The sequence below is a fragment of the Abramis brama genome (genome assembly GCF_963993115.1).
Source record: "Abramis brama genome assembly, chromosome: 1".
Taxonomy (NCBI): Eukaryota; Metazoa; Chordata; class Actinopteri; order Cypriniformes; family Leuciscidae; genus Abramis; species Abramis brama.
In genome coordinates this window covers 54,086,246-54,103,627 of record NC_139963.1, presented here as the reverse complement: position 1 = coordinate 54,103,627, position 17,382 = coordinate 54,086,246, and the positions used below count along the sequence as shown (strand labels likewise).

Below are 17,382 nucleotides of genomic sequence, written 5' to 3'. Positions count from 1 at the left end.
ATAGCACAATTAAAAACAACAGTTGTTGACCAATGTGCTTTCCACATGTAATCCACATAACGTCACAACATTGAATCACATAAATTTCACTTAAGTATACAACATCAGACCACAAAAAAAAATATAATAATAATAATTTAAAAGCACATAGAATCACACACATTTGTAACAAAAAACAAAACAAATGTACTAATCTATTTTAACAGAAACAAGTTTAATCGAAGGCTTTTGATTTACAGTCAAAAAAAGTCACTGCAGATTATTTGATTAAAAGGCTGCAGCGAGGACAGTCTCGGAGAGCACACAGACACGAACTATCCATCCAGGCCACTGGTTGGCGCTCAGGTGTGGCCAGCCGATAGAGATAACACAACATGAAAGACCGGCAACACAGACCCAACACAGACGCTGATAAACACTGAACACATGCGAGTATTAATGCATGAAGAGTTTAGATGCAAAAGCCTCTAAGTGCCATCTGAAATTTTCTTCTAGAATGATCATTTTTTATCAAGCTTGTATATTTAAGTTCAGTAATTTCACTTAAATGACAATTAATAGGTTATTTCCATTGCCATTTAAGTGAAATTGCTTAACTTAAATATACGAGCATGATAAAAATGATCATTCTAGAAGAAAATTTCAGATGGCACTTAGAGGCTTTTGCATATGAACTCTTCGTATATATCCAGTGGTAGCCTACCTCCTTGGACATTGTCAGAAGTTCCAGTCGACTTAGGCTTATTGGAGGAAAAGGAGGTTAATAATAGATCATTACAGGGCTCAGAAGTATATAACAAGCAAATATAAAGAAGGAATTATATTGTATACTGATGCGTCTAAACAGACTCATAAGAAAATGGGATTTGCGTATGTTATCCCTCAATTAAACATTGCATTTGCTAAAAGAATTAATGAGGATTTAGCTGTATATACAGCAGAAATTATAGGAATATGGATGGCATTGATGTGGGTAGAGAGCAAGACCTAAACAAGCTGTGATAGCTTCAGACTCCAGCTCAGCATTGATAAGCCTTAAGCATCTTCACTCTGAGTCTAGACAGGATATAGTGTTTGAAATAATGCAATTAGCAAACAATCTGATTAAGTCTGGTATTGGTACTACATTTCACATGAATTGGCTGACAAATGTGTGAAAAAAGCAGCAGAGAAGCCTGAAATAGAGGTGAATATTAAATACAGTAAAGCTGAAATTAAAAGTATAATTAAAGCAAAAATTTATGGAAAATGGCAGTGTTTATGGGATAATGAAAAGTCTGGAAGACATATAGAATTCAAGGAAAAGTGGGAAAGAACAGGAATACATGTAGAAGTAAGAGTGGAGAATATGTGGTATCTAGAATGAGGCTAGGTCATACAGGATTAAATAGAACTTTATTTATAATGAAAAAACATGTAGATGGAATATGTGAATATTGCAATAGTCAAGAGACTATAGAGCATGTAATTATGTATTGTCCTAAATATCATCAAGCCAGACAAAGATTAATTTCACAACTTGGTGAGAATCAGATTACATTAAATTTGCATGATATATTGCAAAGAGGATCTGGTGAAATTTGTTTTCTTTTTTGAAGATAACTGGGTTATTAAATAGAATTTAACGAAGTGTAGGTCGACCCTTGATCCACACTCCAGTCCAGATGGAGGCGGTAATGCACCGAAAGCTGGTTGCCAACCGCCATATAAAGAAGAAGAAGAGTATTAATGTAACAAACAAAACGAAAATCAAAAGAAACAAAAGACAACTTAGATGAGTGTGTTGTTTTGCGCCACGTGCATTTCTGTCAGCGATGGAAATGGAGTGTTTGGGTGTGTAAAAACCAGCGTGCTAATCGACCCAGCAGGGAACGAGGTAAGATAAGTTGTGTGTGTGTGTGTGTGTGTGTGTGTGTGTGTGTGTGTGTGTGTAAGTAAGTAAGTAAGTAAGTAAGTAAGTAAGTAAGTAAGTAAGTAAGTAAGTGAGTGCTACGCTAACCAACAACAGAGACAGCTAGGTCACTCTTAACAAAATTCAAATTTTCTCATCTTAACTTTCTTTTCTTAACTCGTGAGCTAAACGTTGTAAAAACAGAAATACCACCTCTTTCCTAATTTTACTGAAAACGAGTCTTCCTCCGCATTGGACAAAATACATTGATCTACAGGCGCAGGCGTTATTTAAAACTTTAAAACAAAGACAGCATGCCTAGTTTAGTCGTAGTCACAGAGTAAATAGCAACGTAAAAACAATAATAAATCAAATTAACACCAAAATGGTTGTACGTTCATTTAAACAGAAGCAGAATAATATGCACATAATCATAAACCACTAAAGTGGGTGTAAATTAATTCCAATTAATTAATTCATTACCATTTTGACCTGTTTCAATAATCTTAAATGGAAAACTCAGATATTACTACAAATATTTAAAAAGCTTACTTGTTTGGAGCAGAGCTGTCAAATCTGGAAATTGAAATCAAGTTGATTCTGGAATGACAGCGCATTAAAGTTCCAGCAGTCTCATTGGTTAGAATGAATCACGTCATGATGCTATCTAGTGTACAACTATTTGCACTGTTTTATTGTGACAAATGAGTTCATTTTATTAAGTCACTGTAAAGGCAATTCTCAAAAAAAAAAAAATCTAAACGCATTATAAATAAATGATAGAAATGTATTGCTAAAACACACTATAAATACTGTGAGGTACTTAATTGTTAGCCTGACGTCGTCATACTCAGATTCTAGTCAGAATGTGAGACTGATACTGCTCCATTGAGCTTTGATTATGGGGCGTGTTTCAACCGAACCAGGAATGAAAATGCCTCTGCACTCAATTGGATAGACCTACAACCAATCAGAGCAACAGAGTAAGTGACGTATGTTCTTCATTCATCTTTCCGATCGACAAATGCCTTGATCGCGGTTCTCTGTTCCTCTTTTAAAATGAATGCGTTGTCGTCGATATCTTCTATAACAGAACAGATGCGATGGTGGAATCTAGCCTACACATCTCAATTCTCCAGCGGCAGTCTTTCTTTGTCGTAAACGAATTCAACCCAAGCACTCTTTGGTGACATGGATGATTACATTACTGTTGATGATTATCTGTCCATCATCGTATAAAGCCCACCCTGAATATTTGATTGGTCCGAACAGCTCTGGTTGGAGCATAGTTGCTCCACAACGGACCAAGTCCAGACCGAACTTCCCGACCTCAAATGTTGTGGACAGGGCTAAGTTCGGCTGGCATCCAGGCTACTTAATTGTGGACTTAGACTGTTAAAACAGTTTTTCACCATTGTTGTTTTCAGGATTTTTTGGGCTAAAACGGTGGTTCTGACGCACTGGAGCCACTGAGGTCCTGGCCCTGCCCCTACTGTCGATGACGTACTGGAGCCGCTGAGGCTGGCCCCTCCCCGTATAATATAACAGAGTTGCTTGATGCAAGTAAATGGTGATTTAATTATTGATTTCTATGCTGTTTAAATGGCAGAATATATGATCATGTAACATAGGTATAGGCTTATTTATAAAAAATATTTTTAGTAAATGCACTTAAACTTCCAAAAACCTGTAGAGTGATGGTCTGGGTTCAAACATTCCGACACGCAAAGTAAAGAATTCATGTGACTGGAAAGAAAGTGGGGCATCGTTTTTCGTTGATCACGTGTTTTTCTGAAAACAATACACGCTCCAGCATGGAGCTTCATGAGAAATTGCACTGTGTACTCGATACGCACTTTGAAGCTTCAGTGTAACATCACTATTGTTTCATGCCACGCCATGCTTTTGTTTCATGTTTTTGGATTATTTTGTCAAAGTTGCACTTGGGTTCTCAAGCCTTGCCTCCAGAGGATATCTCTTACAAAACGTAACTTATCTTGTAAATAGTTGTAAAAAGTACTGTAAGTGTGTAGAACAATTTATTTTCAATCAAATGTACAAATTCATTGAAAAGAAAATGACAGAGTAATTTATTACATTTACAAGCCATAACTTTCATTACAAAAATAAACAATATTTTTTTTTGTTTCATTTATAAACTATAACTCACATAAAAATGGTGTATAAGATTCTTAAATTTACAGATTTAAATTCACATAAGAAAAAGTTTATCTAATCTGTCAAGAAGAGAAAACAATAGGCTTGTTAGAGATGAGCAAAATCTGTGCAGAACCGATCACCAGTGATACACATGTCTGTATTACAGAAAAATGATTGATAAACATGTATTTGGAATGGAATTAAATAAGTAGGCTACTTTGGGTGTCTTGTTCATTTTATTTATTTTCATATAAAAGCAACAGAACTTAAATTCCATCCAGTTTATTAGCAACACTGTGCACGAGCATAAATCCTGCGATATTCGTCTTTGATCTCATAGGTGTCTGAGCCACTACAAGAAGAGAGAACTGTCCGGCTTGCCTGCACTTTTTTCACTCCTCCTCTCACTGCAGCTCCTACTCTCGCATACATTTCAGGCGAGGCAAGGCGCATCTCAGACAAGCCTAATCTGTTCATTCTCTCCCTGTTCTCCTGTGATCTCCTCTCCTCTGTCTCTCTCTGAAACTTCATGTCCTCCTGAACTAGCTCCATCAGCTCCTCTCGGTCTCGTTCCTCTCGGCTGTTGCTGTTTCCTCGTTCTGTCCTTCGTGGCCCGGGGAAAGAAGGACAGTAGGAGGGTTGCCAGATCTGTGCAACAAAAGTAGCCCAAAAAACCCATCGGCTCTTCTCCATCGAGAGGCCGAATTCTCCACTTGATTTGTGTGTCTGATGGATGTTTTGGGGGTGTCGGAATGCCAAAATCATACTTGCAGGGGTGGAAATCAACCCGCGGAATTTTTTTTTACTGCTGCAACAACTTAAAAGTAGTCCAATTCCGTGGGAAAACCTCGGACTTGGCAACACTGACGGTGGGCCTAATTAGAAGGATCCTTTGAATTGGGACAGCCTTCGTCGCACCGCTGTGATGCAATCGGCCTTCAAATGCGGCCTTTGGAGGATGCAGCCTCTGAATTGGGACAAAGTTTTTGTTTCTCAGCACATAAAGATAACCTACTTATCATGATCTCAGGCTGTGGTGATGTGGTTTCTCCTCTGTATGGATCTTCATGTGTATCTTCAGGTGAGTTTTAAAAGAGAAACTCTTTCCACACTGATCACACGTGTGCAGCTTCTCTCTGCTGTGGATCCTCTCATGTGTTTTCAGATTTGCTGACTGACTGAATCTCTTGTCACAGTGTGAACATTTGTAAGGTTTTTCTCCAGTGTGAATTCTCTGGTGCCGTTTTAAACAGTTCAGTCTAATAAAAGTCTTCTCACACTCAAAGCACATGTACTCTCTCACACCAGTATGAGTTTTCTGATGTCTATGTAAATGTTGCCGCAGTGAAAAACTCTTTCCACATTCAAAACATGAATGTGGCTTCTCCTTCGTATGAACTGTCAGGTGTCTCTTCAGGTTTCCTGCCACAAGAAATGTTTTCCCACACTGATCACATGAGAACGGCGTCTCTCCGGTGTGGGTCCTCATGTGAAGCTCAAGAATACGTTTGGTTATTAAAGTCTTTCCACACTGATGGCACGCGTACGACTTCTGTCTGGTGTGGATCTTCATGTGTTGCTTAAGATGTGATTTTTGTGTGAAGCTTTTCCCGCACTGATCACATGTGAACGGCTTCTCTCCAGTGTGGATCCTCATGTGAAGCTCAAGACCATCCTTGCGTGTGAAACTCTTCCCACACTGAGTGCAGGTTGTAGATTTATTGGCTCTTCTTTTCTTTAAAAATGTCTTTTTAGTCTTTGAGCGACTCAAAGGTTTTTCTCCAGGTTTGACATGATGTTCCTCCCCCACTTCACTCAGTTCTTCACTCTCCTCTTTCACTTCACTCAGTTCTTCACCCTCCTCCTTCACTTCACTCAGTTCTTCACTCTCCTCCTTCACTTCACTCAGTTCTTCACTCTCCTCCTTCACTTCACTCAGTTCTTCACTCTCCTCTTTCACTTCACTCAGTTCTTCACTCTCCTCCTTCACTTCACTCAGTTCTTCACTCTCCTCCTCCACTTCACTCAGTTCTTCACGCTCCTCCTTCACTTCACTCAGTTCTTCACTCTCCTCCTTCACTTCACTCAGTTCTTCACGCTCCTCCTTCACTTCACTCAGTTCTTCACTCTCCTCCTTCACTTCACTCAGTTCTTCACTCTCCTCCTTCACTTCACTCAGTTCTTCACTCTCCTCCTTCACTTCCATCAGGTCTGAAATGAAATGTGAAGAAAGAAAAATAATTTTATTTTAAAATTAATTTTCAGTACATAATAATTCAAAGAGAGAAATATAAAGTGAATGGACATAAAGGTGAGATCTGATGTAATAGCAGAAAGCAACTGCTATAAAATATTACAACCACTTTTATGCATTTTTATAAATCAATTATACGTCCCCGAAAATTTTCATGACAAATGAGGTACATTGATATTCCAATTATTATTTTTCAAAGCATTATAGGCACAAATACCATGTTTCTATAGTGAGAACTATTAAATATAGTTGATCAACGACACAATTATCTTACGTAATTTTAACATAAAAAAATACAACAGTGCCATAATTCTGACACCAACTTTTAGACTGATATGTCGTTTATTTTACAAAAAAACTTTAATTATTAAAGGGGACCTATTATGCCCCTTTTCACAAGATGTTATCAAATTAAGGCGAGACACGGCAGGCAAAAACATTGGGGTTTTTTTACTGGTCAATTTTGAGATTTTTGGATATTTGTCTTCAATAACATGTCTTCTTTCAGACTGTGGTGAAAAAAAGTCCGAAATACACATTTAGGTCTTTATTTTATTACACTTTGTCTGTTTGCGTCTGTAGATTTCGCGTAAATTCAACAAAAGTTGTCGTTGTAAATCATCCCGCCGATCCGCGATCTCTGTCTGCTCTCTGTCATCACAGGCACGGCTGGAAAGCTCTCTCTTCACTGTACAATGCTGTCGGATCCAAATATGGTCATTTCCTTTTTATCAGCAACCAATCGCGAAAGTAAAAGGGCTGAATGCGCACTCTCATTGGCTGATGATAAATCTTTAAAGCCGGTTTTCTCAAAATGACCTTTCTCTCATACTCCAAGTACGAAATCTCCACTTCAGTAGCACCTATATACACCAAACTTTCCAGTCTTGTACCTAGTTATATTATGAAGACATTTACAGAGGGATTTGTAAATATATTATTCCTAGCCTGATTTATATAACATTTTATTACAAAAAACATGGCGAAAATCATTTTTTTAAGGCTATTGACAGTATATTCTGATTTATAGGATAACAAAAGTAGATATCCATAAATCCCTCTGTAATTTTTTCCCCATCTAATATGTGAACACAATGAAAAAATAATTTTAAATCTGGCTTTATCCAATACTCAGATTTCGTTTTTTAAAATATATACAAATTAGTGCATATTTAATTAGATATTGCCTAATTTGCATATTTAAACATTAAATTACAGAAAACTTGTAATAAATGTTTTTCTCATCTTAATGTAGGTAATCAACTGGGAAAGTTTCATGGTGATATCTGCTAGTTAAATTTTTTACCCCATTCACCTGTAGTGTCTTGCCTTAAAACTGCTTAAAAAACATAGACTCCACTTCATTGATAGTAGCTTATGTTGAACTTTATTCTTGTTCAAACAGACGCTGTATGAAGCAGTACATAAAGTATTGAATGAAAATGTCTCTGAAACATCCGTGTATTATTTGGCAAATATTGCATTTATTTCACTTCAGCTGTGATAAAGTATGAAAACACCACGTGAGCGGTTACTACGGGAACCAGAGAGTGTCCGACTAAATCTCAAAATGATTTCTGACACGAAATTAGTGAAAGACAGTCAGTTATGTCTTAAAGGTATAGCGGAGGATCTTTCCGAATTTTAGATAAGACCCGCCCTCTCCACTTTTTGAAAAGTTTGATTAATTCAATTAGGAGGACCAATAGTATAGGCATTCCACCCGGAAGTGAAAAAATCCTCCGCTATACCTTTAAGGGATAAAACAGACAAACCACATCTTATATTTCATTAGTGCATTAGTGAATATCTCCTGCTGTCCATGATGTCATAGTAACAATCAAACAACAGTAAAGCTGAGAAAGAGAAAAATCACTCACAGATCTTGACTGGAAAACGTTTAGATAATCTTACATACTAAAAGTACGTAATATGTTTATTTGTTCCTCTTTATTATTTACTACTTGCTTTAATGCTTTCAAGCTAAATTAATTAATTTCAATTAAAATTTCAATTGTAATTATTTTAAAAAGTACTAATAATTACACATGTGATTAAATAAATAAAAAGCTGGTAAACTAATTAATAAGAAAAAAAGTAATCGGATCGTGACTCTCAGAATCGGATCGGATTCGTGAGGTGCCTAAAGATTCCCACCGCTAATTAAAATATAGTATTCTGGAAATACAGAAAATCGCACAAATAATGTAGGCTATTGAAAAATTTACATATTTGTAACCAACAGATACCCTTAAGGGCCGTACACACTGGGACGAATATCGGCGCGCGTTATTCACCAGCGTTTTTCAACGCGTTTTTTGTGTTCACACCCAAGCGATTTTCGCTGACGATGAGCTGAGTGAACATGCAAATTCATTCCCTGACATTAGATGCCGCTTAATGTAAAACAGAAATACCTGTTTTTGTAGTCGCTGTCGCGTTTGTCATATAGTCAAGTCAAGTCAACTTTATTTATATAGCGCTTTTCACAATACAGATTGTATCAAAGCAGCTTCACAGTATTAAATTAAAATAGTACATCAATGTTTGTTTCTAGTGTAAAACGTCCGCGTTTGGTAATGCTGATCAATTGTTGATTGATTAATTAAATTAAATTAAGTATCCCCAACTGAGCAAGCCAAAGGCAACAGTGGCAAGGAACCGAAAAACTCCATCAGGTGACCTAATGTAGAAAAAAAACCTTGGGAGAACCCAGGCTCAGTCGGGGGCCAGTTCTCCTCTGGCGTTTATGAACCAGAGACCGGATTTAACTGTAAGATAAAAAGTATTATACGAATGCCTGGCTGAAGAGATGCGACTTTAATCTAGTTTTAAACTGGGAGAGTGAATCTGAGCAACGAACAGTATCAGGAAGGCTATTCCAGAGTTTTGGAGCTAAATGTGAAAATGCTCTCCCTCCTTTGGTGGATCTGGATATCCTAGGTATGACCAAAAGCCTCAAATTTAGTGATCTTAAAGAGCGCGATGGATTATAGGGTGATAGAAGATCCGTTAAATAGACTGAAGCTAAGCCGTTTAGGGCTTTATAAGTCAGTAGCAATACCTTATAATTAATACGGAACTTTATAGGTAGCCAATGCAGTGATGATAAAATCGGTGTTATATGGTCAAATTTTCTTGATCTAGTAAGAACTCTAGCAGCTGCATTTTGGACTAACTGTAGCTTGTTTATTGAGGATGCAGGACAACCAGCTAATAAAGCATTACAGTAATCTAGTCTCGAGGTCATGAACGCATGAACTAACTTTTCTGCATCAGAAACTGATAGCATATTACGTAGCTTAGCAATGTTTCTAAGGTGGAAAAAGGCAGTTTTTGTAACATACGAAATATGATTTTCAAAAGACAGGTTACAGTCTAGTATAACACCCAGATCTTTTACTGTAGAGGATAAAGTAACAGGACATCCTACTATGTTAAAGTTGTATTGTGAGAGGTTTTGTGGGCGTTTTTTTGAACCGATAAGTAGTACCTCTGTCTTGTCTGGATTTAATAAAAGAAAATTACGCGTCATCCAATCTTTTATATCTTTAACACACTCTGTCAATTTAGATAATTTAGCGTTTTCATCCGGCCGTGATGAAATATAGATTTGAGTGTCATCAGCATAACAATGGAAACTAATTCCATGTTTCCTTATAATATTTCCAAGTGGCAACATATATATTGAGAATAATAGAGGGCCTAACACAGATCCTTGCGGCACTCCATAGTTTACTGGAGTTATGATCGATTTTTCTCCATTTAAATAGACAAAATGGTAGCGGTCAGATAAGTATGATCTGATCCAGCTTAATGCTTGTCCTTGAACACCAGTATAATTTTGTAGTCGATCTAAGAGTATTGTATGATCTATAGTATCGAATAGGGCTGGGTATCGATTCAGATGTTACAATTCGATTCGATTTCGATTCGCAAGCTCTCAAATCGATTCGATTTCGATTCTCGATTCGATTTTCGATTTCGATTCTCGATTCGATTTTTCGATTTCGATTCTGAATTAGATTTCGATTCGACTCAATTAATATTTAATACAAATCCTATATTTATTAAAAAAAGAAAAAGAAAAGTGAACATAAGTTTTCAAGTGTTTAATTAATAAAAAGAAATTAAGAGCCACAAACCTGTATATTAAACTCTTTTTATTTTAGGTACACTTGGGTATTAAAACAGAACCCAACTCTATATTTCAAATGCATACAATGAATAGACAGGATTTTGATGCAAGATGAAAAATTGATGCTGAAAATTGGACAAGTCAGAACAGTCGCATGTCTTGATCAAACAGGTTAACAATCCTCACATAAACCCATATAAAAACATTGCATATAATTTTTATCTGTGCCCTTCCTGTCTAACAGCTAGGCCATATACATAAATTGAATAAAGTTATCAAACAGTCTGTGCTGCATTAATTATATATAGAATTATATATATATATATATATGTCCCCTTTGTTATTTGATTAACTTTAACGACAGAGATAATTAGTGGCTACTGTGTACTGTCCCTTTAAGACCAGCCGCTGTTGACAGAGACGCGGATCTCACACGCGCCTCATTCTCTCACGAGTCATAACTCTTCACGTTCATCATAAGACTGCTCTTATGTTATGAAAATACTCAACAAAAAGACATTTTGGCATTATTGTGTGTTTTATTGTTCGTTCAAGCGCGAAAGATAACTCTATTCTGGGCTGTCTTGTGCGCACGCACGATATCATCGCAAGTTTTTCTGTGTCACAGTCAGGACATTCACAGGCAGCGAGATCTATTTTGTCTTGTCGCGTATGAATGGTTTAAAAGCATTTGCATGAATAAGAGCGGGATCATGTAACACTAGCCAAAGGATGACAAAAAATTAACAGATGCTGCATTGCGTTAAAAGCCCAGATTTGTTTATTTCATACAAAATCGCAGCATTTTGCGTCATATAGCCTAATTGCGTATAGGCTTGACATCGCGATTGCGATATGATTAAACGTGCAGCACTAATTGAGGTTATTTTATGATTTAGATAAAACTAACATAAAATCTCACAGCATTAGCTATAAAATTAAGTTTGCAAGCCTATATGAACAGTGGGTAATAGATAAATAAAGATGGAAAAAAATCGATTCTTGGCGTTTGAGAATCGATTTTGAATCGACCACATTTTAAAAAACGATTAATCGAAAAATCGATTTTTTTGCCCAGCCCTAGTATCGAACGCAGCACTAAGATCAAGTAAAACTAATATTGAGATACAGCCTTGGTCAGAAGCTAAGAGTAAATCATTTGTGATTTTAAAGGGGTCATGACATGAGAAACCATGCAAATTTGCCTTGATCTTTTGGTATATAAGAGGTCTTGTACCATTAAAACGTCCTGCAAGTTTCATAGCTTAAGACGTCCTCCCCATTATAAACGAATCATTTATTTAATCAAGCTCTAAATACAGCCTGTTCTGGATCCATGGTATGAAGTGACGTCACGGTACGAAGTGACGTATCAGTCGTTTGCATATGATCGCATCCAGCGTAGACAACTACGCTTCAAGCGCAGCCTCATTTCATCATCGCAACTGTCACGCGCTTCACATGTGTTGTTCAGTCGACGTGCAGCGAGTGGGTCTGTTTACAAGAGGATTGCGATATCACGCAGATGTGCTGTTGTTCCTGGCTGTGGACAAACAACATGTTTGAATAATATATGCTGCTGAAAGATCCAGACGTCAGGGGAAGATGGATGCAGTTTATTTTTTGCGGACGTCCCAGTCACGGCAGTGTTAATTCAAGCGTGTGTTCTCCACATTTCAAGGATGAGTGACAGTTGAGAACAATCGCAGTATGATGCTGGCTTTGCCAGAAAACTTTTGTACAAGATAAGGCCGTGTGGACTATTCTGGGCTCAACAAGACGACACAAACTGTAAGTAATGTAGGCTATTTAAAACTTTTAAACGTTTTAAAACGTTAATTGCAGTTTAATTCATTATGAATAATCACAGTGTTTTTACTTAGTTTAACCTACTTATTGTTTTCATGACCGTCATGCCCCGTAGGCTATTAAAAGATGTAGGCTGTCAAACTGACAAAATAGTTTCACACTTTCTATGTGGACGGGCTGATGCATTCTCAGTTGTCAAAACGTGGTTCATTTACTCTGATTCAGACCATAGACTGTAAAAAAATAGATTCAAGGTGTTTCTCAATGTCAAGGATACTTCCTTGGCAGGACTGGTCCTTCCAAGTCACTTCCTTCAGAGGCTAGGCGAGGCTCCTCTTTAGCATTCGGAGAACACGTAAATGGAACAGGCTAGCAAGTGCACGTCAGTGCGTAATTACGTCAGTGAAAATGAAAAACAGAGCGTTGCTATGGACGCAGTTCTGTTCACTCAGGCAATATAATCGTTTTTAAATCAATAAACTCCTTTTTAATCATATTGATTATTTGACTGTCAAGTGTGTTTAAACAGTGCAGGTCAATTTGACCCATAACATAATGGATGTAATTATTTTTTAAAACAAATGTTTGGTAACGTAAATATATTTACATTTGAAAGCATATTGACCCGTTAACGCTCCGACTCCGTTAACGTCCAACATTTTGAATTTTTTGAACAAGATAGCAAAGCTGCGCGCATAGGATTGTGGGTGATTTGAGAGCGCGAAGGCTACACATATGCATCCTTTCCTGTATATGGGATATTTTTCGAACGAAGGACTAGTCCTTGGTGGAAATTCCGAGGATCCTCGACATTGGAACAGTCCTTAGATGGATGTCGATGACGTAGCATCCTCGAAATTCTGTCTTCCTAGGATCCTTCCTTGACATTAGGCTTGTTTGAGATGCGCCTGGCCTCGCCTGAAATGTATGCGAGAGTAGGCGGCTGCAGTGAGAGGAGGAGTGAAAAAAGCGCAGGCAAGCCGGACAGTTCTCTATTCTCGTAGTGGATCTGACACCTGCGAGATCAAAGATGGATATCGCGGGATTCACGGGATTCACGCTCGTGCACAGTGTTGCCAATAAACTGGATGGAATTTAAGTTATGTTGCTTCTATATGAAAATAAATAAAATGAACAAGACACCCAAAGTACTTGTTATTTAATCCCAATCCAAATACATGTTTATCAATATTTTTTTCTTTAATACAGACATGTGTTTTTATTATTATTCTTTTTTTTTTATAAAAAATTAAATTGCATAACCCAAAGAGATCGCACTGTCAGAGAGTTTAGGAATATTCACACATAACATATACACATAAAACATGATATTAGAGTTTTAAAATCAAACATTTTAAAAGAGAACAATACATCACAGTTGTTTAAACCAATGAGCATTAAGCTGTGTCGTCAGCAAGTCGTTTCCCATCATGCTCTTGATCAGCGCAGTCAGTGGAGAGCAACTGCGCTCGACTGCAGAATCCGACACCTCCGCCTTGCAGTCGCGAGAGTTTTTTGATATATGTCAGCATGACATCAGGGCAAGGCGGACCGCACTCGGACACATTTCTAACCGGCATGCATCTCGCGCTGATCACCGCTGATCGGTTCTGCGCAGATTTTGCTCATCTCAAACAAGCCTATTGAGAAACGCCTTCAGAATCAAACATCATTGCAATCGCCTCGCACGCATCACCCGTTACTATGGTAACGGTAAACACAGCTCCGCAAAATCCATACATTTTGACAAGGGGGCGTTAACAATTGATGCATAGGCACTGACGTTAGCCAATCATAACAGTGGGCGTTAACACTGAACTCTTAAAGGGGAAACACCCCCAAAACAGACTGTTTGAATCAGATGATGAGAAACAGGGTGGGAAAAGGTCATAAATCACTCAATTTTAAACGTTTTTTGTCCAAAAAACTATAGTAATACTTAGGCATGTGCCGGTATCAAATTTTCATGCTGCAATTAATTGATTGAGCTTTTATCACGGTATACGGTATTATCACGATATTTTAATTGCTATAATTATTAAAGGTTAAAAATTAACAAATTAAATTAAATACAATTTGGTTTTCATTATAATAAATTATGACACAAGTAAAAATATAATACAAATGTAATATAGTGCACATATTTAGCAAAATACTCCTCTCTATAGCTATTTTTTCTAGTCAGCTAATGTGTTTGGTCATTAAATGGCTTTCCTGAGGTAAATGTAACGTTATGTGACATAATTGTTCACCTGCAGTTTTATTGACCTCTTTCCGTGGTTGAAAAACACTGATTGATCGATATTATGTATGAGGCATAAATACCTTTCGGTAAGTTGTACTGTATCTTTAAAGACCCACTCCGATGAAAATCATGTTTTTCTAGGTGTTAACATGTTCTTGTGGCATTTTTCTGATGTTAGAGGACATATCTTGAGAAAAATAAGTTCAAAGTTGTATTTCTGAGTATTTCTGCATTCAAATGGCTGTGAATCAGTAGCAGACGCTAAAATGCCAGCTAAAATAGACTGGAGTTGTGACGTAGTAACTCCACTGGGCGGTGCCACAAGCTCATACTCCCCTCCGCCCCCGCCCCCGCCCCCGCCCGCGCCCGCGTGGCTCAGGTTCTGAGGAGTAGAGAAGACGATGGCGGATCAACACCTATGTGCGGTAGCGGGTTGCAATGCTAACTGTACGTTCACACCGCCGCCGACTTGAGCGGCAAAGAAGCTCTGGCCGCCCTGTCAAGGACGCTTGTCAAAAAGTACGAGGAAGCTTGTTGACACTTTGGCCGCTCTGACGTAGCAGCATTCTATGTTCGACCATGGGAGAAGAGAAGTGTCACACCATGAAAAGTAAACAAAATAAACAAGCAATACATTGACACTAGAAACCTTTTATAATGACAGCATTTGTATAACCGTTTTGGTCACATTATTATTTATTATTATTAATAGTGAGTGCGCGCGCGCGGCCGAGGCTCTCTCTCTCTCTCTCTCTCTGCGTTCTTATATGCCCTGTCAAGCGCGCCCTGTTAAACTGGCAGGACTTAAAAACACATGCAAATGATAAACTTTCACTCTGATGGTTAAACTGCAATTAATCCGATAATGATAGGAAACCCAGCAACGGCGATGATCAGATTCTCCTCCGTTTTCTCGGAAGCTCAAGTCGGCGGCGGCGTGAACGAGGGGGAGGGTCGTCTCCGTGCCAACGGCTCCGCCCACAACGCAGAGGCGAATTGCTAATGAGCTACTGCCGCTCTGCTGAAGCAAAGTCCCAGAAAACGGCACAGGTTTTGTGATTTTGGCTAAAAACGGCATAATCATCATTTAAAGACCACTGAGAATGTTTAAAAATAGCTCAAAATATGATCGGAGTGGGACTTTAAATAAAAAGTAACAGAGGATCGGTTTACTTGAACTGAGGCGCTACAGTGATCGGTCATGTCACATTTACAAGCGCCAAAACGGTATTTATTGTCTGAATTTCGTAATAAAATGGACAGAACATGAGAGCTGAGATTTTTTTTCATATCAAAAGTAACCTGCTCTGTCTAGTCTGTCGGTGTCAGTGTCCTCTTTGCTCCGTGATTTTTCTCTGCGTGAGAAAATGGATGTGTGGCGCGAGAGCATGTGAAAAGTGTCGATTGCGTGAGTCTCACGCTGAATGCTTAGAGTTGACAGCCCTGCTTTTAGAAGGGGGATAAATCGTCAGCAGCGTTCCTCCTTCCGCCATGCTTCTTCTCCATGTGAGGATTATTTACATTAACTAGAGTGCGCACTGCGCCGCCTGCACACAGTGCTTCATGTGGGGATTGTTTACATCAGAGTGCGCACGTTTTTCGCGCAGCATATACGCAGTGTTTGTTTAAGCGGTTGATGGAAAATAAGCTAATGCACGTTCTATAAATATAAATTCTGATCTATTATTTTTCACGGTAGTTTGAAGTGCCCGCGATAACAATATCGTGCATATTCATTACCGCGATTTATCGCATTACCGAATACCGGCACACGTCTAGTAATACTATAATTGCACCTAAGGGAACATAATAAAATAAAAGAAAAAACCATGTCATGACCCCTTTAACAAGCGCAGTTTCAGTGCTATGGTGTGGCCTGAAACCAGACTGAAACTTTTCATAGATGTCATTTTCTTGTAAGAAAGAGCCCAGTTGGGCGGACAGAACTTTTTCTAGTATTTTAGACATAAAAGGAAGATTTGAAATGGGTCTATAATTTGCTAGGTTATTTGGGTCTAATTGTGGTTTCTTAATGAGTGGTTTTATAACTGCCAGTTTAAATGTTCTTGGAACATGACCTAAAGATAAGTTAATAATATTGAGAAGAGGTTCTTCCACTACAGGTAACACTTCTTTCAATAGTTTAGTGGGTATGGGATCTAATAAACATGTTGTTGTTTTCGATGAAGTGATACGTTTATTTAACTCTGTTTGTTCTATAGCCTAGTTGTAAAGCACTGTAATCGTTCTTGCGGGGTGATAATCGAGGCTGAGTTATAAGGCGCGATTGAGGATTGAACGTTTATAATTGAGGTTCTGATGTTTTCTATTTTCTCAGTGAAAAAATTCATGAAATCATTACTACTAAACTGTAAAGGAATATTTTGTTCAGGTGACGCTTGTTTATTTGTTAGTCTAGCCACGGTGTTAAATAAAAACCTAGGATTGTTTTGGTTATTTTTTATTAGTTTGCGGAGGTGCTCAGCCCTGGCTGCTTTTAGGGATTTTTTATAACGTGACATACTGTCTTTCCAAGCGATTCTAAAAACCTCTAAATTAGTTTGTTTCCATTTACGCTCTAAATTACGGGTTTCTCTCAGCAGTTTCATATAGTTCTTTATGTTCCGACACCAACGAGACCAGCAGCTCTACGTTCATCTTGCCTTGCATCTTCCTCGTCTTATTTCTTCCCTGCAGTGTAGACGCTACTTGGCGTATATCTTCTTCGTCGTTACGCATGTATGCTCGGCAAGACCGTTTTGTGTTTGAGCACCCCCAAGTTGTGTTTTACTGTAACTTCAGAAGCTCCAGACACGTGAACAAAAGCGCCAATCTCATTGGTTGGATAGTTTTTGACGCAGCGCTTCAAACCAAATTAACGAACC

At 38.1% G+C, this 17,382-nt stretch overlaps 1 protein-coding gene across 1 annotated transcript in view; it reads right to left on the bottom strand.

Moving 5' to 3' along the window:
• Positions 1 to 5,704: 5,704 nt before the first annotated feature.
• LOC311081665 (uncharacterized protein) overlaps positions 5,705 to 17,382 on the bottom strand; it is a gene marked incomplete at its 3' end in the record, with an annotated part of 465,213 nt that continues 453,535 nt past the window's right edge. Inside the window, exons 3-4 of the mRNA XM_084112275.1 lie at positions 5,752 to 6,262; positions 5,705 to 5,714 (exon numbers count right to left, since the gene is read on the bottom strand). Of these exons, the coding sequence (XP_083968401.1) occupies positions 5,705 to 5,714; positions 5,752 to 6,262 (521 nt within the window). The remainder of the gene's footprint in view (positions 5,715 to 5,751; positions 6,263 to 17,382) is intronic.